This window comes from Pan paniscus, chromosome 1 (assembly GCF_029289425.2).
Source record: "Pan paniscus chromosome 1, NHGRI_mPanPan1-v2.0_pri, whole genome shotgun sequence".
Lineage (NCBI taxonomy): Eukaryota > Metazoa > Chordata > Mammalia > Primates > Hominidae > Pan > Pan paniscus.
The window spans coordinates 92,962,736-92,985,584 of record NC_073249.2 but is presented as its reverse complement, the minus strand read 5'-3'; the positions used below and the strand labels follow the sequence as shown (position 1 = coordinate 92,985,584).

Below are 22,849 nucleotides of genomic sequence, written 5' to 3'. Positions count from 1 at the left end.
TTCTGGCAGCCTCGACCCGGGAGAACGTGGACAGCCCTTGGCCTCTGGGAGCCCCTCTCAGCCTCCTATGAGGCCTCCTTGTCCTCTTTGGAGACCCCTTAGCGCCAGGCTCCGTCACCGCCTAGTCCCTTGGTTCTGACCAAGATCCCGAGGAAGAAGGCGATCACTGTGTGGGGCTCTGCCTCCGTCTGGTCACCTTCTTGAGCTCAGGCTGCTCGGTCGGTCTGTGTGTCCCTGTCTCGGGGACTTGGGGGGCCATCCGTGCTGGGGCCTTGGCGGAGAGGAGAACCGTGAGCCTCTAGGAGGTCGTCCTTCCCCCGCTCCCTGGGGCCTTGCCTGTCTCCCCGCCAAGAGAGACCCCTCTTCCCTTCGCTCTCCCCAGCTTGAGACGGATGGGTTAGTGCAGCCACGGAGGCTTGCGCGGTGGGAGGGGTTGGGACCAGCCTTCTGCTGCCCTGGGTGCTGGGGATCCCGGGGCTTTCCAGGTGCTCGGCCTCCAAGGTGCGCGGTCCTCAGCTCCACCCGCGGGCGGCTCCCGCGTCCGAGGAGCTAAGAGAAGATCTATTAATTTCTTCACGAATAAATCGATGCTCTTGTCAGGGAGGCGATCGATGTCAGCCCTGCCCTGCCTTGCCCTATCCTGCCTCGGGGCCGGCGCTGGCTGGCCGGGGTCAGGGACTGAAGCTGAGACCTGAGGCGTTGCTCACTGGGGGCTGCAGATCGCACCCCCAGGCACCCAGCGCGGGCGGGGAGCTCGCGCCTTTGCGCGCGGGCTTCTCGCGCCACCCTGTGGCTTCTCTTGGAGGCGCGGTCTTGGCTCTCCGGACTCCCTTCGGCCGGATTAGGCGACCCCTTCCCTTGCTCTGCCCCGTCTGTGTCTTCCTCCCCAGGTTCTGCGATTGATCCTTTGGTAGTCCTTTTCGTTTTCTTCCTAGAGTTCGGAGAATGTTCTACCTAACTTACTCCAAGTGACATGCTCACTCCCCTAGGCACGCGCGCCGCGAGGATGGAGCGCTGAGCCTGGGGCTGGCTAGGATGACCTGGACAGCAACCTTTCCTCAACGCAGTCATCTTCCCTCCTCCCCAAATGTAAAAATGCAGCTGCTTTAAGCTGAGAGAAATAACGTATCAGCTTCCCACCTCCGGCCTCAGCAGACACCTCCGAGGCGTTCTGCTGCGGCCCCTCAGCGTCTGCCGGAGCTGGGGGGGATCCTCGGGGAGAAGGCTGACGCTGGGGGCCCCTAACAGGGGAAGGGGCAGAGCGGGGGGCGTCAGAGAGTAGGCAAGGGGGTGGAGAAGAGGGGCAAGGCGGGGCCGGGCGGGGGCCGCTGGCTCCGCCCTTTCCTGGCGGCTGGGTCTTTAACACCGCCCAGCGCACATGTCGCGGGAGGCCTGGCAGCTGCAGCTGGGAGCGCACAGACGGCTGCCCCGCCTGAGCGAGGCGGGCGCCGCCGCGATGCTGCGAGGCGGACGGCGCGGGCAGCTTGGCTGGCACAGCTGGGCTGCGGGGCCGGGCAGCCTGCTGGCTTGGCTGATACTGGCATCTGCGGGCGCCGCACCCTGCCCCGATGCCTGCTGCCCCCAGGGCTCCTCGGGACTGCGATGCACCCGGGATGGGGCCCTGGATAGCCTCCACCACCTGCCCGGCGCAGAGAACCTGACTGAGCTGTGAGTGTCCGGCGGGCGGTGGGGGGGCGCGGGGACAGGCAGGCATTGCAGTGCCCCGAGGGCGCGGACTCGCTGCTTGTTTGCTGGTCAGGCAGGGCGAGCACGGCGGAAGGCTGGCACCACGCAGCCTTCGGCGCTGCCCGGGCGTTCCTCCGCAGCCGCCGCTGCCCTAGCAAGCTTTATGGTCAGTGCCTGGATGTCCCCTAGTGTTCAGGGCATATGGGCCGCCGGCTTCAGGGAGATCGAAGGGGGAATCTCCGTGGACCAGGTCTGAGAGAGCCTAGCCGTCTAGAAGGCGCTTTCTGGAGCTCAGCCAGAAGCCCCTGCTCTGTCCCACAGAGAAGGATGGTTACCAGCAGAGAAGTCCCCAGTTTGTCACCCTTACTGCCTTTTTCCTTTTCTAGGGGCAAGCCAGCCCCCGCCCACTTTCTTGTTATGAGGAGGCAACCCTAGCTTTTCTTCTGGAATTGGGGATTGAGCTGGCTGGCATTGGTGGGAGGCGGTGAGGAGCTGAGTGGTTGAGCTCTCCTCTTTCCATTTTTACCATTCCTTCCCCCAGAACCCGTTGATTTGGATCTGGGAAATGGGACCCCCTCCTGGATTTTCTCTCCCCACTCCCATCTCCCTCTCCAACCTTGTCTCTCTACCTGGGGCGGGGAGTCAGGGCCCTTGCTGAGAGACCCTCCTCCCTTTGGTACACGAAGCTGGGGGGAATCTTCAGCATTCTGCAGGACTCTGACATTCTGCAGGAATTGGTTACAAAATACTCAAGTACTTTTTAGCAGCTGGTGAAACCTATGGGAGTATGCGGTAATGACTGGCCTGGAGGTACTCAGGCATCATATGGTGATGGCTGGAAAATACTTGAATATTACATATGGCTATCATGGCCAGCAAGACATCTAGAAGAGGGGAGGAACTGCTAGAAAATCCTCCTCCTGTGGCCTGGGGTTTCGAGGGTGGACAAGGAACCTTGGCCTTGTGCTGTGATGGGCTGGAAGGTATCCGAGGTGAGGATCATCACTGTCTGGAAGTTACTTGAGCAGCTTGCAGTAATTGGCACTGAGTTCCTTGGGTATCTCATGGTAATTAACGGGAAGGCACTCAATCTCTCTCTCTAATAGCTCTAGGGAGACCAGGAGTAGAGGAGATGGCCTTGTCTTGGTCTAGGCCTAGGTCTCTGCATGATGGGAGGGGGCATGAGAGACAGGTTGCCAGTCCTAGTCCAGTTCTCTCATCACCCTGGGCCTTCAGATTGGGGTCCAGACTCCTGAGTGCTCCCCATCAGGGCTCGTGTTTCCCAACTCTTTCCAAGCCCCAAGTGGGTCCAGCAGGGTAGGGATGGGAGTGGTAGGGGGAGTGGACAGGCCAGAACTGGGGACTAGGAAGCATGTAGGGTGGTGAGCTGAGATGTCCCCCTGGGTGGGGCTGCAGCCTGACACCCCCCTCCCCACTGCCTGCACAGCCCCCTCCCTCCTCCCTCACCCGCAGAGCTAACGAGGAGATAATGGACTCGAATAGACAGATTGATTATGAATCCAAACGAATGAGGCAGCTTTGAGGCAGCTTTGAGCACGCTGGCCTGACAGCTCCCACACACCCTGCCAGCCCACTGCATTCTCACCCCCTCCCTGGGTCCCTACAGCTTGAAACCCTCTGGGCAGGGGCTGGGGGGTGGGTAGAATAGGGACTTGGCCTCCCTCGGAGTCAGTGGAGGTTAATTTATAGGCCTCTACTAAGTCCACAGGGAAACTTAGGACCTGATCCTGGCTGTCCTGGTGGGGCCAAGGCTGGGAAGGGAGGAAAGGAGGAAGGGAGGGGTCACTTAGGCTGGTCCTGGTTCCTATAAGTTAGGGAAAGTTAGAGGGTAGAAGGGGAGAGTTCTGAGAACCGGCAGTGAGTCAGGGGCCCCTGGCATGTGTATTGTTGGGGTGTGGGGGGGGGCACACTAACATGTCACTACAGGGCAGCCGAGTTCTCAGGAACTCCCTGGTATGTCGGATCCAGCAGCTAGGCAGGCCCCAGGGCGTCAGCTGTCCCCTAGCCCCGAATGCCTACTCATTCTTCTTTCTTTCTTGTCTATCTCGCTTTCTGTAGCTCTCTGTCCTTATCTGTCTGTCTCCCTCCCCTTATCTGTCTTCCTTCTTGCCTGTCACTATCTCTCTGACCTCTTCCTGTCAGTTTCTCTTTCAGTGTCTCTGTTTCACTCTCTCTTTGTTTTTCTGCCCTTCTGCCCCCACCCTCCTCGTTGAGCCTTTCCATCTTTCTGTCTCTCTCCCTCTCTCTCTTGCTGTGTAAGTCAGCCAGTCTGTGCCTCTTCTCCCCTCCTCGACACTCTGACTGCCTCCTCTCATTGCTCCTCTCCTCTTTCCTGGGTCCCTCCTTGGGGTCCCTAACTGATAGCCTGTAAGACTCTTGCTTGATCTGCTGAAAAGATGGTAGGGGAGGTTTCGGTGGAGTAGGGGTTGCTGCTTGGGTGTGAAGAGGGGCCAGAGGCTATGGGGGTGCAGAGATGTTTGTGTGTGTGTGTATGTGTGTATGTCTGTGTGTGTGTGTAGTACAGGTGAGACCGGGCAGTGGCCCTTGGGCGGGCACGTTTGGGAACACACATTTGCATGAGCACAGGCTTCATCTGTGCTGGGTGGGGCAGTGGCAGGGATAAGCCTTGGCCTTTTGTAGTAGCAAGTGTTTCAGTACAACCTCCCACTGATGAGTGTGTGCCGGGGATGCCTGATATAAAAGGAGAACACCAATCTGAGAATGGACTTGTGTGTGTGCACGTGAGAGATGGACGTGAGCTTTGTTTCTGTGTGTCCATGGGTGAGCGTGTTCCTGCAGGCACATGTGCAGGTGCATGGCGTCATCTGTGCAGATGCTTATGCCTCTGTGTGTGCGCATGTGCATACCTGGGTGTGTGCATGTGTGCAAGAGGTATGTGAGAATGTGCATATGTGTGAGGGTGTGGGGATCCATACGTGTGTGCGCTTGTGCATACCTGGGTGTGTGCATGTGTGCAAGAGGTATGTGAGAATGTGCATATGTGTGAGGGTGTGGGGATCCATACGTGTGTGCGCTTGTGTGTTCATGCACACACATGTGCATGTGTGACTTGAGGTGCGTCTCTGTGCACATGTATGCATTTGTGTGTGCACGCCTGTGTAAGTGTGTATGCAGGTCTGAACAGGTGCATATGCGTGTGCATGTGGCATGTGCATGTGTATTGTGAGGGAGTAGGTGGGTGGGCATGGGAACTCAAGTGTGGGCCTGAGCCCTGTGACTCCCATCCGCTCTCCCCACAGCTACATCGAGAACCAGCAGCATCTGCAGCATCTGGAGCTCCGTGATCTGAGGGGCCTGGGGGAGCTGAGAAACCTGTGAGGGAAATGGGGACTGTGGGTGTGGAGCTCAGCATGGGCCTGGGGGAGACCAGAAGGTCAGGGAGGGCTCAAGCATCCGAGGGCCTGGGAGGACCTGAGAGGCTGAGCACTGAGGGACTGGGAGAAGTCAGGAAGCTCAGGGCTTTGAGGGGTCTAGAGTAGTTGAGGAAACAATGAGGGGCCTGAGGAGGGGTAGGGGTTCAGCACAGGGGACTGGGAGGCTGGGATGGGCAGGGAGGGCCAGGGGCCCAGAGTAGCTGAGACCTGGGGACTGATCCTCCTGCACCCCTCCCCAGCACCATCGTGAAGAGTGGTCTCCGTTTCGTGGCGCCAGATGCCTTCCATTTCACTCCTCGGCTCAGTCGCCTGTGAGTGTGGCCAGTGCTGGGCAGTGGGAGTTGGGGAGGACACCCAGACTTGGGCTGCTAATGGGCTTGGCTGTCCCCGGGGAATGATTGCGAGGAGGGCCCAAGCCTGGTCAGGGAAGTCACCTCACCATTCTCCTGGGGCTTCCTCCCATCTCCCTCAGGGATGGCATGCTCTCGCCCCTGACAGCTAGAGGTCCTCCTTGCCATCTCACTTCCATGGTCCATGCTGCAAGGACACTTCTCATAGGTGCCTGCCCTATCTTTCTTCCCAGGGCTCAGATACACACCAGTGCAAAGGGAGCAAGCGGCAGGAGCAGGACTCCTGGGTTCTGGCTGGGACTCCATTTCCCAGGGACTCATTGACTTGGCCCCTAGGACATCCTGGGAGCTGGGGTGTTAGGTCTGCCACTTGTCACCCTCCTCATTCCTGGGAGTCATAACTATCCCTCCTGTAGAGCAGTGGACCCCAACTTTTTTGGCACCAGAGACTGATTTCATGGAAGACAATTTTACCACGGATGGTGCGGGAGGAGAGGATGATTTCAGGATGAAACTGTTCCACCTCAGATTATGAGGCATTAGTTAGATTCTCAAAAGGAGCACACAACCTAGATCCCTCACGTGCGCAGTAGTTCACAGAATCTAATGCTGCCATTGATATGACAGGAGGCGGAGCTCAGGCGGTAATGCTCACTCACCGCTGCTCACCTCCTGCTGTGTGGCCCGGTTCCTAAGAGACCACATATTTGCCCTGTTTATAGCCCCTCTTCCTTGCTGTCCTTCTCTTTTTCTTTATTTTTTAAGAGTCAGGGTCTCCCGCTGTTGCTCAGGCTGGAGAATAGTGGCACTATTACCCATCTGTGGCCTGGGAATTGGGGACCCCTGCTGTAGGACAGAGAGGGTCATGGGATGGGCAGGAGAGACCATCAGAGTCCCTGGCAGCCCCTCCCTGGCCTTCTGAGGGCAGGAGTTCAGCTCCCCTGTCCCCCAACATAAGCAGGCAGAGAGATGGGAAGGATGGTGGGGCTGACACTCATGGAGTTATGCGGGCTCCTCTAAACTCTGCTGTGTCCAGCAATTTAACAAAGCAAAATAAAGTGATGTCATATCACCGTCTATGCACCGGGGCTTCAGTTAAAAACGTGCTCAATGACACTTCACGATACTTATGTCAATGAATCTTCACAATCAACCTGGTGAGAGAGAGACTGTTCTCGTCCCCATTTCATAGATGAGAATTCTGAGAATCAGAGAGGTTGAGTTTCTGGACTGAGGTCACACAGCTATAAGTGGCAGGATAGAACTTACACCTGCTCTATCTGGCTCTAGAGTGGGTTGTGTCTTTGGTCCCTATGTGGTGGTACTTCTCCCGCCCAGCCACCACAAATTCTAGGTTGGCTAGGAAAGAAGAGGGGTCAGGATAGGCCCCTCAGAGGCAGAGGGTCCCAGCAGCGGCAGCCTGGCACAGGGCACAGGGCACTGGGGCTCCTACATCATTTTCCTGTGTGGCCTGGAGCCGGGCCCCTGCTGGGCTCACTTTTTCCATCGGTACAACGAGGGGGCTGGGGGTGTGGGGGTGTGGGGGTGTGGGGGTGTGGGGTGTGGGGGTGTGGGGGTGTGGGGGTGTGGGGGTGTGGGGGTGTGGGGTGTGGGGGTGTGGGGGTGTGGGGGTGTGGGGGTGTGGGGGTGTGGGTCCTTTCCTGCCTGACCTTTTAGTCCCTGAGGAGGGTCTGGAAGGAGGAGGAGGAGGGGACCTGAGGAAGTGCGTGGAGTTCCTTGTGGTCAGGTAGGGGCAAGGGAGTGGCAGCCTCAACCCTCCCTCTCTTCCTCTGGCCCCGTCCTGGGCTCTGTAGGGAGGGGAGCACAGATGGAGCCCTTCCCCCAGCTGTGGCCTCAGCACTTTGCCAGCTGGGGCCAAAGCAGTGGGGGAGGGAGGAGCGGCTGTTCCCTCAGATCCCCCTCCCTGGGGTCTGGAGAGGGGGTTAAGTGGGGTTAACCCTTGTTGTCCCAGGGAAAGGAGTGGGACTCAGAAAGTCCCCCCACCCCCCACCCCACCATCTACACACACTGCCTTCCAGGGCTGGTTCTGGTTACCTAGGCCGGGGCGGGGGAGCCAGATGTCAACTTCTTTCTTGGCTCCTCCCCTCCCTCATTCTGGGTCAGAGTGAGGTCGGGTCACTCAAGGGGTCTGTCTTGCTGTGTCTCCACACCCGCAGGAATCTCTCCTTCAACGCTCTGGAGTCTCTCTCCTGGAAAACTGTGCAGGGCCTCTCCTTACAGGAACTGTGAGTGGGGGCGCTTCCAGGGGCAAGAGCACCAAGTGTGTGTGTGCCTGTGTGCACTTGGGTCTGTCGGATGACATTGGGTCACTGTGTCTGTGTGACACTGCTGGGGGGTCTCTTTGGGGACCATGTGCATGCCAGTGAAACCCCCATCAAAGCAGGGGCTGCAGGACTACCCTTTAAGGGGGCTACTGCCCTGGGGAGCTGGCCTGGATGACTGTGTGTGTGCTGGGCCTGGCTGAGCAGATTACAGGCCCACTGTGTGTCCAAGGCACATCTGCCCACATTCCCAGGGCACCCTGCACAGGGGTGAGTGGGGCAGCAGGGGTCCATGTGTACCTGGTGGGCACTTAAGGCCTCTGGGTCACTCTGGGGGGCTGTGCCCTTCCCTCCTTGTCACCATGCTGAGAGCCCTTGCCTGGTTTCTCATCCTGGGGAGCCTGGGGTGAGGGAGCCCCATGCATCCCTCAGACATCAGCTGTCTTGTCTTCCACTTTCTGCATTAGATTTCTTTCATTTTTACATTATTTTTTCTTTTTGTAGAGTTGGGGTATTGCCATGTTGCCCAGGCTGATCTTGAACTCCTGGGCTCAAGCCATCCTCCGCCTCGGCTTCCCAAAGTGCCGGGATAACAGGTGTGAGTCACTGCGCCTGGCTTATTTCTTTTCTTTTCTTTTCTTTTTTTTTATGAGACGGAGTCTCGCTCTGTCACCCAGGCTGGAGTGCAGTGGCACAATCTCATCTCGGCTCACTGCAAGCTCCGCCTCCTGGGTTCACGCCATTCTCCTGCCTCAGCCTCCTGAGTAGGTGGGACTACAGGTGCCCGCCACCATGCCTGGCTAAGTTTTTGCATTTTTAGTAGAGACGGGGTTTCACCGTGTTAGCCAGGATGGTCTCGATCTCCTGACCTCGTGATCCGCCCGCCTCGGCCTCCCAATGGCCTATTTCTTTGAATAACATCCTGTTACTGGAGTCAGAGAGAAAGACCTCTGTGTCCTCCCTTTCACCTGTAGACGGTCCTCCCTGCTGCCTAACTGCTCCCTCTTATCCCCTGTGATCCCTCAGGCCCTTTCCTTGACTCTGTTGGTGTCCCCCATGCCCCCCAGGGTCCTGTCGGGGAACCCTCTGCACTGTTCTTGTGCCCTGCGCTGGCTACAGCGCTGGGAGGAGGAGGGACTGGGCGGAGTGCCTGAACAGAAGCTGCAGTGTCATGGGCAAGGGCCCCTGGCCCACATGCCCAATGCCAGCTGTGGTAGGTGCCGGGTGAGGGAGGTGGTGTAAGGGGGCTGGGGAAGAGACCTACCTGCCTGAGGGAGAGGGCACTGAGCAAGCACTGAAAAGGCCTGGGGAACGGGCATTGGCAAAGGCTGGGGGAAACTGCCTGGGGTGACATCGCCTGGGCTCTGGGTCATTGAGGAGGGTGGGGGAAGGAGCAGCCCCGCAGTAGAGTTCTGGGGCCACTCCCAGCTCTAACACCCCTTGGCCCTCGGGCATCCTGGGTGGCCAGGTGTGCCCACGCTGAAGGTCCAGGTGCCCAATGCCTCGGTGGATGTGGGGGACGACGTGCTGCTGCGGTGCCAGGTGGAGGGGCGGGGCCTGGAGCAGGCCGGCTGGATCCTCACAGAGCTGGAGCAGTCAGCCACAGTGATGGTGAGAAGACCTTCGCTGGCAGCCCCCAAGAGGTCCAGGCAGAGCACAGGGGACAAAGATGGGGAAAGAGAGACACACTGTGGAGGAAAGAGACAACGAATAAGGAGCACACTGAGGTTGAGGGACGGACAGAGATGGTTTAGACCCACAGGGCTCAGGCCTATGCTCTGGGGCAGCCCAGGGCACGCACACACCCTCAGGGTGGGCACGGACCCAGCAGGGACCCCAGGCTACACTTGAAGCCCCAGGACTTAGAATCCCTTTCTGGGAACATGGTGTTGGCTGCAAGGGAGAGGGTCACAGAAACCTTACATGTTGGAGCTGAAAGGAACCCAACAGACCATCCCTCCCGTACATCACTTTTCTCTCTCCTTCGTTCGTTCCTTCCTTCCTTCCTTCCTTCCTTCCTTCCTTCCTTCCTTCCTTCCTTCCTTCCTTTCTTTTATGGAGTTTCGCTCTGTTGCCCAGGCTGGAGTGCAGTGGCACGATCTTGACTCACCGCAACCTCCGCCTCTCGGGTTCAAGCGATTCTGCGATTCTCCTGCCTCAGCCTCCCGAGTAGCTGGGAGTACAGGCACGCGTCACCATGCCCAGCTAATTTTTGTATTTTTAGTAGAGACGGGGTTTCACTACGTTGGCCACGCTGATCTCAAACTCCTGACCTCGTGATCCACCCACCTCGGCCTCCCAAAGTGCTGGGATTACAGGCGAGAGCCACTGTGCCCGGCGGATCACTTTTCTATATAAGGAAACTGGGACCCAGGGAGGAGGCACAATATCAGTTGTACTGCATCCGGGATGAGTTCTCGGGGGTATGGTGGTCTTTTTTCTGGAGATTCTGGAAGAAGCATCCTCTTGGGCACGTGATGAACGTCTTAGTAAGGGAGGCGTATGTCTGGCTCCAGCTCTCTCACTAATTAATTCTGGGAATGACTTTCAGAAAAATCCCTTAATCTGCCTGCACTTTGGTTTTCTTATCTGTAAGCTGAGAAGGTGGACATGATGGCCTTCTGATGTCCTGCCTGCCCCTGGGCGTTCTCTGGCCTCTATCTCTGTCATCCAGACATGCCTTTGGACATCTTCCCAGGCCTTACCCTTTGTCCTTAGGCTGGTGATGGGCAGATGGGAGTAGCCACAGGTAACTCAGTCGGCCTTGTGGACGAGGTCAACAGCAGCTGACAATGGGCTGTGCCCACCCAAAAAGCTGGCTTGGCTCCACCTGGGCAGGAGGAGTGGATATGCAGGGACCAGGAATGTGTGCCTAGAGGGGCTGGGAGCATGGTGTTTAGTTGGGGAGCCTTCACTTTGGTGGGAGAGTCCACCCCAGAATTGCTGGAGGCCCCTGGAACCATGTTGAGGGAGGTGCCACTGGGGCGCTGAGCAGGGGGCTTCAGACATGGTGGAGGGACAACTAGCCACTGAGCAGTTCCTCCCTGCTCCAGAGAGCAAAGCTGCCTAGAGTGAGTAAAAGAAAGGGGACCAGGCAGAGGCCATAGCCCTGCATGGAGAGACCTTAGATCAACTCTGTTTGGGGTGATTCCAGGATTTGCTTTCTCGTTGGGAGACTTACATGTTTGCTACCATCTGTGTTTTCTAGAAACTACCTATACAAAAGTCACTCCCTACTGGGCACAGTGGCCCATACCTGTAATCCCAGCACTTTGGGAGGCCAAGGAGGGATAATCACTTGAGACCAGCAGTTTGAGACCAGCCTGGGCAACAAAGCAAGACCCTATCTCTTAAAAAAAATTGCACCCTAAATGGGTTAAATGGAGGAGAAGAGAGGCTGCTCTCCCTCAGTTAGGAGGATAAGGGGTGGCAGACCAGCTCAAGGGGAAGAATTATTGGCCCCACAGTAATTGGAGGGGATGGGACAGCCAAGGGAAGCAGAGGGCAGGGCAGGGCTTCCCCTCGAAGTGGCTGGAACCCAGATCTTGCACAAAAGGCTGGAAACTCTACTGGAAGCTTTGAACTCACATATTCCAGTGGAAGCCTGGGGAAACCATACCTCCTCTGGCATGTGGTCAGAGGATTCCACATTTATGAAGTTTTCGGATAAATGAGATTTATCCACCACTTCATTATTTTCATTTTGTGAAAAATCACTTCCTAAAATGTCAGAAGATAATTTGTCCACCTCTTCAGCTTACAAAACAAACAAAAAACCCATAGTTCAGCAAGATGAAGAATTGTCGTAAGATCATGTAACTTACACATGACAAATCCACAGTTTCCTAGGAAGAGAAACTAGATCTGATTCAATCCTGACGATGATTCAGAATCAAGTCACTTTGCCTGTCTAACCTCACCCATGGTCCTCATCTGCTGCAGGAGGCGATGCCGCTGCTGTTGTTTCTAACTGCCGCTGTGCTATTTGCACCATCTCTTTGTTTCTGATCTTCCTTGGGCTGAGACTCAGTTTGTTAGAACTGTGTGTGAAACAGGAATGAATAGGCAGTGAGGTCCTAGTGGGGTCTCCAACGAGCTGTGTACAAATTTGGTACTTGGGATGCGTGACATCTGTTTAGCTGCTCAGATGGCTGGTTTTAGTTTCAGTTTGGGATATTTTGTGCCTATTTTGAGGCTACTGGTTATATTTTAGATTTTTCAGATAATTAAATATGTGATCCAGGCTGGGTGCAGTGGCTCACGCCTGTAATCCCAATACTTTGGGAGGCTGAGGTGGGAGGATTGCTTGAGGCCCTGTTTAAGACCAGCCTGGGCAGGACAGTAAGACCCTGTCGCTACAAAAATAAAACACAAAATAAAAAAAAATGTGATCCAGGAGATAGTCAATGAGCAAACCTAAAGGAGGAAGGCCATTCTCTGCTACATTCTCTCCCACCCCTCTCTCCCTTCTCTTCCCTCCCAGCCCTCCTCTCCTTTCCATCTGGAGCCAGAGGGGCTCTCCAAAGACTTCAGCCCCAGCCCCAAGCTGGCTAAAGCTCCTTCTTATTCCCCCCTCTCTTTCCTGATCTAGAAATCTGGGGGTCTGCCATCCCTGGGGCTGACCCTGGCCAATGTCACCAGTGACCTCAACAGGAAGAACGTGACGTGCTGGGCAGAGAACGATGTGGGCCGGGCAGAGGTCTCTGTTCAGGTCAACGTCTCCTGTGAGTCTCAGTGGCAGCTCCTGCACCCACCCCCTACTCATCTCTTCTTCCCTCAAAAGAGGATGTAGGGTGGGGGGCTGGAGGAAAGGGTGGGATGTGTGTCTCCACAGCTGCTCCCTCCCAGCTGTTTCCAGATTCCCATGAAAACCTGATCCTTCGGGGGAAGTCCTGGGTTCTTGTCAAGGCCAGAGGGACGGAGATGGATTTCTTTCTGGCCCCCTGCCTGAGCCTTGCTACCTGAGGCCCTCAACGCCAGATGCCCGGCTGTTCCCACTGCTCCGAAGTATTTTTTCATGCCCGTCCCTCATCGGGTCCTTCTCCCCGCATCCTAGTTTCAAAAGAGGAAATTCTCCTTCTGAGTTCCTCTTTACGCTCGCTGCCTAATTTCTCTAGATCGGCCAACAAATTATATTAAATCTTCTACTTTACATCAGTTTTCTTCTTTTATTGTGAAATATACATAGAAATGTGCAAAAAATATATATACTTTAAACAATAATTACTCTTACCAGCATCACGGAAAACCCCCCACCACACAACACCTCTCCCTGTTCGGAATCCCATCCCACTCTCCCATCTCATGTTGACTTTTGTCAGGATAACCATTTCCTTGCTTTTAAAAATAATTTTTCTCAAATATGCTTTCCTATTGGTATCATTTAGTTTTGCCTGTTCTTGTACATTATATAAATGGAATCATACTGTGTGTATTATTTCGTATCTGGTTTCTTTCATTCAACATTATATTTATAAGATTCATTCATGTTAATGGGAGTTGCTATATGTAGCTCATGCAATTCATTGCTAAATAGTATTCCTATGTATGAATGCTATATTATATATATATATATTTATTTATGCATACATACACTTTTTTTCTATCATTGAGGGGCTTTTACTTTTACCAGTTTGGGTGTATTTCTTTTTTTTTTTTTTTGAGATGGAGTCTCGCTCTGTCACCCAGGCTGGAGTGCAGTGGCGCAATCTCGGCTCACTGCAAGCTCCGCCTCCCAGGTTCACGCCATTCTCCTGCTTCAGCCTCCTGAGTATCTGGGACTACAGGCGCCCTCCACCATGCCCAGCTAATTTTTTGTATTTTTTTAGTGGAGACGGGGTTTCACCGTGTTAGCCAGGATGGTCTCGATCTCTTGACCTCGTGATCCGCCCACCTCGGCCTCCCAAAGTGTTGGGATTACAGGCGTGAGCCACCGTGCCTGGCCCAGATTGGGTCTATTTCAAACCCATATCTTTTTTCAAAAAGTGTGTGTGTGTGTGTGTGTGTGTGTGTGTGTGTGTGTGTGTTTGAAGAGATGGGGTCTCAGCCTGTTGCCCAGGCTGGAATGCTTTGGGATCATAACTCACTGCAGCCTTGAACTCCTGGCCTCAAGCGATCCTCCCACCTCAGCCCCCTGAGTAGCTGGGATTACAGGAGCAAGTCACTGTGCCTGGCTTTTCCCCAAAAATTTAACTGTATATATTTTTGGCTGGTTTGATTGTTAGGCCCCCGACCCATCTTCTTCAGCTTGGTTACACTGACTGCTTCTAGATTCCTTACCCCAAAGACTCCATGTTTAATTGTCATAAGCTGATACCTCACTCCTGTGGGGCCGTGACTTATTTATGGCCCACCACTTATGTTCTTTAAGCCTCTAAATTTTATATGCCTGCTGCCTGATTTATTTAAAATGTATTGTCGACTTTCTTCAAAACATCTCTCCTTGGTGAATTTCCCAGGGCCTGCTGACCTGTTTCTCCCAGGCCTGCCCTTTGATTTCGGGTTCTACTTGCTTTGCCCCTGGACTTGTCGGGTGTGTGCCAGGCTCCCTCCAGCTGCGCCCTGACCTCCTGCTGTTGCTCTTTCTGGCCCACAGTCCCGGCCAGTGTGCAGCTGCACACGGCGGTGGAGATGCACCACTGGTGCATCCCCTTCTCTGTGGATGGGCAGCCGGCACCGTCTCTGCGCTGGCTCTTCAATGGCTCCGTGCTCAATGAGACCAGCTTCATCTTCACTGAGTTCCTGGAGCCGGCAGCCAATGAGACCGTGCGGCACGGGTGTCTGCGCCTCAACCAGCCCACCCACGTCAACAACGGCAACTACACGCTTCTGGCTGCCAACCCCTTCGGCCAGGCCTCCGCCTCCATCATGGCTGCCTTCATGGACAACCCTTTTGAGTTCAACCCCGAGGACCCCATCCCTGGTGCGAGGGCCATCCTGAACCCTGCCCCCACTCCTGGGCTCCTCCTGGGTTAGAGCCAACTTCCTGCTATAGCCCTGACCCCAGAAATTGGAGTGCCTGGTTCGGGACAGAAAGGAGTCTGGAGTCCTGGTGTCCAGCTGTTCTGGCCTCCTTACCCTCTCCCCAAGCCAGGACTCCTGAACTCCTGAGCTATTCCGTCCTTGTAGGCTGGCTGAGGAGACAGCCATGCAGCAGGGCATCATGGCCCAGCTGGAAAAGGGTCACATGCATCTTCTTCCTTGAGGCCCAGCAGCCCACCTCCATCCCCCCTCGTCCCATGAAGGAATGAGTCCCAGAGTAGGCAGGGGACTCACTGCTTTCCTCCTCCCTCTGACTGCTTTCTCTCCTCCCTCTGACTGCTTTCTCTCCTCCCTCCTGCTGCAGTCTCCTTCTCGCCGGTGGGTGAGTAGCCCAAGGTGGAGGGCAGGTTCTGCCTGGTCTCTGGAGCTGAGGCTGGGGCAGAGGGTACAGCTGAACTGATCCCTGAGAGACCAGCTGGGGCCAGGGTTGGGGGGTTACTGGAGGCTACAGTGTGCGCCAAGGCTCACCCCTCCTGCCCTGTGTCCCTACAGACACTAACAGCACATCTGGAGACCCGGTGGAGAAGAAGGACGAAACACCTTTTGGGGTGAGATAGGAAGTAGAAGCTTGTGCAGACTTTGGGACCACGAGGCTGGGTAGAGGCTCATCTGCATGTCATTTCTGGTCAGAGCAGGGAGATCACTACCATCTGGCCTGAGCTCTGACGGCCACCCGCACAGCCACTGCAGGGGTCCCCAGGGGAGGATGAGGCAGGTCTGGAGACCTGGCTCCGGGCTCCCACGCAGGATGAAAAAATGGCTTGCTACAGGAGGCTCTGAGAGTACAGGAGGAGCCCCTGGATCTAACTACCCCTGCCCCCGACCAGGTCTCGGTGGCTGTGGGCCTGGCTGTCTTTGCCTGCCTCTTCCTTTCTACGCTGCTCCTTGTGCTCAACAAATGTGGACGGAGAAACAAGTTTGGGATCAACCGTGAGTCGGGGCTGCAGAGGGCTGTCTGTCTGTTCTCCTGGCTTTGTTTCCTACTGGCTCTTCCTGACTCTGTCTCTGTCTGGGGAGCTGTGCACATGGGAGTTCCAGGGCGTGTGAGTGTGTTTGGGGTATAAATGAAGGCCTGGCTGTGAGGCTTGTGAGTGTGAGTGTGTGTGGGAGCGTGTGTCGGGCTGGTGCTGGGGTAGTTTCAGAGGCGGCAGCTGCTAATTGGTGGCTGGATTGTAGTCAAGCGTTAAGTGGGTCTGGGAGGTCTGGGCTCTGTGGGGGTGGAGGGGGAGTTCTTTGGTGCCCATGGGGCCAGGGGTGGGACAGGAGCCAGCACAGGGAGAAGCGGTGGTGCCCCCTTCCCCCTGCCTGCTGTCTCGCTCCCTAGCTCCTCAGTCTCTCCCCTGCAAGTTACAAGGTGGGGGTGACCAGGCATCCTGCAGGCAAGGGTGGGCAGGGCCAAGGTGTGGGCAAACCCCTCCATGCGGCTGTGTCTCCTCTCTAGGCCCGGCTGTGCTGGCTCCAGAGGATGGGCTGGCCATGTCCCTGCATTTCATGACATTGGGTGGCAGCTCCCTGTCCCCCACCGAGGGCAAAGGCTCTGGGCTCCAAGGCCACATCATCGAGAACCCACAATACTTCAGTGATGCCTGTGAGGGGCTATGCTGGGTCAAGGGCAGGGGCGAGTGTGTGTGTGTGTGTGTGTGTGTGTGTGTGTGTGTGTGTGTGTGTAGAAGCCCCTAGGCCTGAACGATCCCTCTCTTTCTCCCACCCCTCCCCAGCCCTATTCCAGCCATAGGCCCTGTCATATTCTTCTCAGGCTGAGTCCAGCCTGGCTCTTAGCTGCAGCCCCTGCCCAGAGTCACAGCTAGCCCACACCATGTCCTCTCTGGGCAGATGCAGCCCCACACTATGACATGGGGCTTGGTGAAGGGGTGCAGGTTGAATTTTAGCCCCCATGCAGTCCCTTGTCTGGGCAGCCTTGTGCAGCACACAGCCCTGCCAAGACAGTCCCCGCTACAACCCCAGCCCTCCCAAGACTGGGGCTACCGTCTGACCCTGCAAGCCCCCTCAGGTGTTCACCACATCAAGCGCCGGGACATCGTGCTCAAGTGGGAGCTGGGGGAGGGCGCCTTTGGGAAGGTCTTCCTTGCTGAGTGCCACAACCTCCTGCCTGAGCAGGACAAGATGCTGGTGGCTGTCAAGGTGAGACCCTGCCCGGGGGGTACTGCTGGCCTGGGTCCCACCCCCAGGAGCTCCATCACATCAGGACAGAGTGGGGGAAGATGCAGAGGGCTGACATGGCTGGATACTGGAGTGGGTGGGCTGCCCTGGAGGAACAGCAGTGAGGGCTCGGCCCCCACTCAGTCCTGTCCCTGCCGCTTCCATCCAGGCACTGAAGGAGGTGTCCGAGAGTGCTCGGCAGGACTTCCAGCGTGAGGCTGAGCTGCTCACCATGCTGCAGCACCAGCACATTGTGCGCTTCTTCGGCGTCTGCACCGAGGGCCGCCCCCTGCTCATGGTCTTTGAGTATATGCGGCATGGGGACCTCAACCGCTTCCTCCGGTACCAGCACCTGGCATCAGCGCTGGCCCCGGCCCCTGGCTCTGGGCCCCGTCTTCCCTTCCCCATAGACATCCCTGCTTGTCTTTCAAACCAAGGGGAGACACCAAGAAAGATCAGGAAGGCACATTCCCGTCCCCAAGGAGCTCTGAGATGGTAGAGGAGGCAGATGTGTGAACGTAGGGGTGACTCTTGCAAAGGACAAGTGTCAGTAGTCAGGGAGGTTGCGATGGCAAAGGCCGTGAGCTAAAACTTTGGGGTGGGTGGGCTTTGCAGAGGGTGTATGTGCATTTGTGTGTGGCACACAAAGGCCAGGCCTGTAAGGGTAGCAGTTTAGATAACGACAATAACAACGACAGTAACGAACATTTATCAGGCACCTTCTATGTTCCAGGTGCTATGTTATATACTTTATAATTTATAATTTTTTATTTTTAAAAATGTATTTATTACTGTTATTGTTTTAGAGTTGGGGTCTTGCTCTGTTGCCTAGGCTGGAGTGCAACGGTGTTGCAATAATAGCTCACTGCAGCCTCAAATTCCTGGGCTCAAGCAATTCTCCCGCCTTAGCCTCCCCAGTAGCTGGGACTACAGGTGCACACCACTGCACCTGGCTCTACAATTTGTTCTTAGTATGGTTCTATGTGCTGGCACATATATATCTTGTACAGTAATATAAATATGTATTTATTTTTTATGGCCTCCAAGCATATATTGCCATTTACACTTGAAGCAAGTTACAAAAAATTCATTTCTTTGGCTTTGGACAGAACAACTCTGATATATTTATCTATTAGTGCTGATAATTTTAATAACTTTGAGAAATGTGCCTGTTTCACAGATAAGGCTTAGAGAGGTTCAGTGACTTGCCCAAGGGCACACAGGTAGTGAATGGCCCAGGGGTGATGTGGCCCCAGTCAGAGCCCCTACTCTCAGCCCCTGATGTGATGGTAACATGTTCCCTCGGTCTAGTCCTTCTCTGATGAGATCACCCCCGGGAGGATGGGGCAGTGTTTGCAAGGCAGGGAGAAGAGCAGGGTTTGGAATCAGCTGCCACTTATGAGCTGAGCCTTCTTTGCCAAGTAGCTTTCCTCTCTGACCTCACTTTCCTCACCAGTAAGAGGGACAGTGTGGGGGCTGTGGTTCTGGATGAGCAAGCGCTGTATGGTTGTCCAGTTGATGGTCATGATCTGGTCCCCAAACATCCCTTTGGGAGTGATGGGTCATTCATGCAGTCAGGCTGCAGGACTCAGCTAGGAGAGACCCCTGAGTCTTGGGCTTATCCTGTGGACCAGGAGGGAGCCCATGCAGGGTGTGGAGCAGGAGGCGAGGCCAGACCCAAGGTTGAGTGTGGAGGAGGATCGGCACAGAGGAGCCCAAGAAGGCCAGGGAGGAGCCTATCTCTTTGCTCCCAGACATGGCATAGGCTCAGTGCTGGTCTTGGGGACACAGGCTAGGGAGATACCAGCATCTGGGGCACAGGCTGTGGAGCAGGAGGCGAGGCCAGACCCAAGGTTGAGTGTGGAGGAGGATCGGCACAGAGGAGCCCAAGAAGGCCAGGGAGGAGCCTATCTCTTTGCTCCCAGACATGGCATAGGCTCAGTGCTGGTCTTGGGGACACAGGCTAGGGAGATACCAGCATCTGGGGCCCAGGCTGTGGGAGACGAGGCTCTAACTGCTGGATGGAACACTGGGGGAATCAACGGAGGGAATCATTAATGCTCAGAGATGAGTCTGGAAGACTTCCCCTAGGAGAGACCATCTGTTCCTTCTCCCCTCCAGGCCTTTGTACTTCCAGTTCCCTCTGCCTGGGGCATTGGGCCTCCCTCCCTCCATAGAAAGATGGAGACAGACACACAAACTCTACCCCTCCCTGCCTCAGCTCCCTTCGAGTGGCTTCAGGACTTGAGTCTCAGTTTAGGTGTCCCTTCCTCTAGGAAGCCTTCCCTGGCTTTTTCCATTCCCACCTGTGGTGCCTGCCAGGTGCCCCTCACACTGCACTGCCATGACCTGCTTATCTGCATCATACTCTGCACTGTAGCCCCAGTGCTTGGCACACTGGAAATGTTTAACAAATGCCTCAACTAAACAAATGAGGAGAAGATTGGCTAGTAGGAGAGGGCATTTTTGGCAAAGTGATCAGTTCAGGCAAAGGTTCAGGAGAAGGAACATTGGGGAATATGGATGAGTGACTAGGACTGACCCGAGTGCTCACTCTGGGGAGAAGGCGGGCATCCTGGACACCTTCGAAAGGAAAGAAGACCCCGTAGGAATGGCTGGACACTGACGGCAGAGGGGAGAGAGACAGGACAATCAAGGACTCCCTGGTTTCAGGGTCTGCCTGGGTGGGAAGGGTCCCTTCCCTGAGGCAGGCGCAGGCTTGGGGAAAGACACCGAGCTCCAATTGGCAAGGGCTGAGTCTGACATGCCTATGGCAAGGGATGTAGCGGCCAGTGGGCATCTGGAGTTCAAGGAGCTGCCAGAGAGGAAGGCATGGATGTGGGAACCATGGGCTGTCTCTGGTGGGAGCCCTGGAGGTGGGCACACCTGTTCCGCTCCTCCATCCCACCCCTCTGGACAGCTGCCTCTACTGTTCTCTCAATCCTCCACTTCCAGGCCCCCAGTCTCCTCTCCCATCACACGCGGCTGCTGGGGATCGCCTTCCTCAGGCTCCTGGGAGTTCTATCCTCCCAGCCTATCCCTTCTCCTTTTCTTGTTCACAGATCCCATGGGCCTGATGCCAAGCTGCTGGCTGGTGGGGAGGATGTGGCTCCAGGCCCCCTGGGTCTGGGGCAGCTGCTGGCCGTGGCTAGCCAGGTCGCTGCGGGGATGGTGTACCTGGCGGGTCTGCATTTTGTGCACCGGGACCTGGCCACACGCAACTGTCTAGTGGGCCAGGGACTGGTGGTCAAGATTGGTGATTTTGGCATGAGCAGGGATATCTACAGCACCGACTATTACCGTGTAAGGGTCCTTTGTCCCCAACGCCTTCCCCTGCATCCAAACTGTAGACACCCTGGATCCCAAGACCACTGAGAGCCTGCCCTTGCTAGGATGGCTGCATGGGTTTGAGATTCACTGGCTCTGGTTTTCAACCTACCTCCTCGGCTCCTGGTGGAGGGGGCTCTGTCTCCTTCGCTATCCCAGACGGAAACAGTACCTTCGGTTTTTGCCTCTTAGACCTGAGAGCCACTACTGTTTGTTTATTTATTTATTTAATTTATTTTTTTGAGACGGCGTCTCACTCTGTTGCCAGGCTGGAGTGCAGTGGCACGATCTTGGCTCACTGCAACCTCCGACTCCCTGGTTCAAGCGATTCTCCTGCTTCAGCCTCCCGAGTAGCTGGGATTACAGGCACGCGCCATCACGCCCAACTAATTTTTGTATTTTTAGTAGAGATGGGGTTTCACCATGTTGGCCAGGATGGTCTCGATCTCCTGACCTCGTGATTGCCCACCTCGGCCTCCCAAAGTGCTGGGATTACAGGCGTGAACCACCGAGCTTGTGTATTTATTTTTAATGATGGGGCTGGGGCAGGCTGTGCCTTGACGGGCTGTCCCAGGCGCCCCTGGAATTGATGCAGCGCCTGCCCGCGGCAGGTGGGAGGCCGCACCATGCTGCCCATTCGCTGGATGCCGCCCGAGAGCATCCTGTACCGTAAGTTCACCACCGAGAGCGACGTGTGGAGCTTCGGCGTGGTGCTCTGGGAGATCTTCACCTACGGCAAGCAGCCCTGGTACCAGCTCTCCAACACGGAGGTCAGCCCCGGCCCGTGGTCACCCCTTGCTGGCCTCCCCCTCCCATGCCCCTTTAGGTTCCTTTTTCAGGGAACTCGGTTCCCCTTCTGCCCCTCTGCCACAGCCTGTTGGGGGGCCCTTTCCAGCGCCGTGCCCACACTGTGTCCCCTCCACCCCGGCCCTGTTCTTCTCTTCCTCCCTTATTCTTGCCTTTACCTACTGTCCTAAGCCCAGGCCCAGATGGCCCGTGGGGGAACCTCAAAGTGCTTTGTACAAGGAGCCCAGACCCCCATCCCTAGCTGCATTTTATAGACCTAAGCAGGAATTATCAGAGTGGAAGGGACCAGCACGGGAAGAGGAACCCAGCACAAGAAGGCCCAACACTGCAGCAGGACGGCTGGAGGTTAGACTGTCAGAAGGACAGTCCTACCCCCTCCCCCTGCCCTCCTAGCTGGCCACAGCCAGAGCAGGCCCCAGGTGTTCTGTCTCCCAGAGCAGCTGCCCCCACCCCCTGCTTGGCTCGCAGTTGTCAGTTTCCATTTCTCCTCCTAATGCAGTCTGCTCCCCGGAGGCTGGTGGGGTGGGGGAGAGGGTTATAGATTTTAATTTTCTCAAGCACTGAGAGAAGAAATGGAATTAGTGCCGCCCATAACCCAAGTCCTCTAATAGGGAGGGGGGAAGAAGGGGAAAAGAGGCTCCAGGCCCCTTCTCCAATCACTCCCTGCCACCCTTTCTCCTTTGGATTCCTTGGCTGCTTTAGCAGTTCTTCCTAGAGTCTAACTTTGATCTTTCTTGCTGCAGTTTCTTTTTGGGAGAGCTAGTCCCACAGAGTGGTATCCATAGAAGGGAGAAGTAAGGATTGCCCTCTTCTTTAAAATGAAAGCCAGCTATTTTTCAAGCCCTTTAACTGCAATTCTGCTCTATTTTCTTTTCTCTCTCTGGAGCTGAGAGTCAGAGGGCCCTTCTCCTCCTCCTTTCAGCCCCCAACACTAAACTGATGGATTGATAAATACCTCAGCCCCTCCCCTTCCTCAACCCACCTGGCAAGTCTTCTTAGGATCTGATCCCAGTTTTCTGGAAGCAATCCTACCCCAGCCTAAGCTTCCCAGAGTTGAGCCTTAATCCTTCTCACTTCTCAGTGTCAGAGCAGAAATGAATCTTGGGGTTGACTGTGTCCATTCGGGTTATTAGCAGCTAAGAAGCCCAGACGAGTAGTGTGAGCTGCCTTGGGAGCCTCAGTGAGGGCACTGGGACTGGCCTCACTCTCTTGCCCCCAGCTTAGTGTACTTTCTCCTCTGTCTCTCCGGTGGCCCCAGGCAATCGACTGCATCACGCAGGGACGTGAGTTGGAGCGGCCACGTGCCTGCCCACCAGAGGTCTACGCCATCATGCGGGGCTGCTGGCAGCGGGAGCCCCAGCAACGCCACAGCATCAAGGATGTGCACGCCCGGCTGCAAGCCCTGGCCCAGGCACCTCCTGTCTACCTGGATGTCCTGGGCTAGGGGGCCGGCCCAGGGGCTGGGAGTGGTTAGCCGGAATACTGGGGCCTGCCCTCAGCATCCCCCATAGCTCCCAGCAGCCCCAGGGTGATCTCCAAGTATCTAATTCACCCTCAGCATGTGGGAGGGGACAGGTGGGGGCTGGGAGTAGAGGATGTTCCTGCTTCTCTAGGCAAGGTCCCGTCATAGCAATTATATTTATTATCCCTTGGCTGTGTCTCTTGCCAATTATTGGGATGACGTCGTTCCAGGAGGGAGGCATTGGGATTCAGGTAGGGGGACAGCTCTCTGGGATCTTCCCCCACTCAGGTTCCCCTCAGCTGCCTACCCCTACTCCAT

General features: G+C 55.8%; 1 protein-coding gene across 2 annotated transcripts; it reads left to right on the top strand.

Moving 5' to 3' along the window:
- Positions 1-1,386: 1,386 nt before the first annotated feature.
- On the top strand, positions 1,387-22,721 carry NTRK1 (neurotrophic receptor tyrosine kinase 1). Of its 2 annotated transcripts, XM_055113050.3 has the most exons (17): positions 1,387-1,668; positions 4,968-5,042; positions 5,342-5,413; positions 7,630-7,698; positions 8,802-8,947; positions 9,203-9,345; positions 12,326-12,458; positions 14,330-14,656; positions 15,080-15,097; positions 15,268-15,323; positions 15,603-15,705; positions 16,217-16,363; positions 16,787-16,917; positions 17,105-17,277; positions 19,998-20,238; positions 20,874-21,032; positions 22,328-22,721. In XM_055113050.3, exons 1-17 carry the CDS (start codon positions 1,457-1,459, stop codon positions 22,511-22,513), a joined length of 2,391 nt encoding a protein of 796 aa, XP_054969025.2. In that variant the 5' UTR covers positions 1,387-1,456; the 3' UTR covers positions 22,514-22,721. The 2 variants fall into 2 exon arrangements, with proteins under 2 accessions (XP_054969025.2, XP_054969027.2); XM_055113052.3 differs by lacking the exon at positions 15,080-15,097.
- The last annotated feature ends 128 nt before the right edge of the window (positions 22,722-22,849 follow it).

Coding starts and splice junctions, on each gene's coding strand:
- NTRK1 (XM_055113050.3), top strand. CDS start 1,457: ATGCTGCGAGGCGGACGGCGCGGGCAGCTTGGCTGGCACAGCTGGGCT. Junction 1,669..4,967: donor GCAGAGAACCTGACTGAGCT/GTGAGTGTCCGG, acceptor CTCTCCCCACAG/CTACATCGAGAACCAGCAGC. Junction 17,278..19,997: donor GACCTCAACCGCTTCCTCCG/GTACCAGCACCT, acceptor TCTTGTTCACAG/ATCCCATGGGCCTGATGCCA.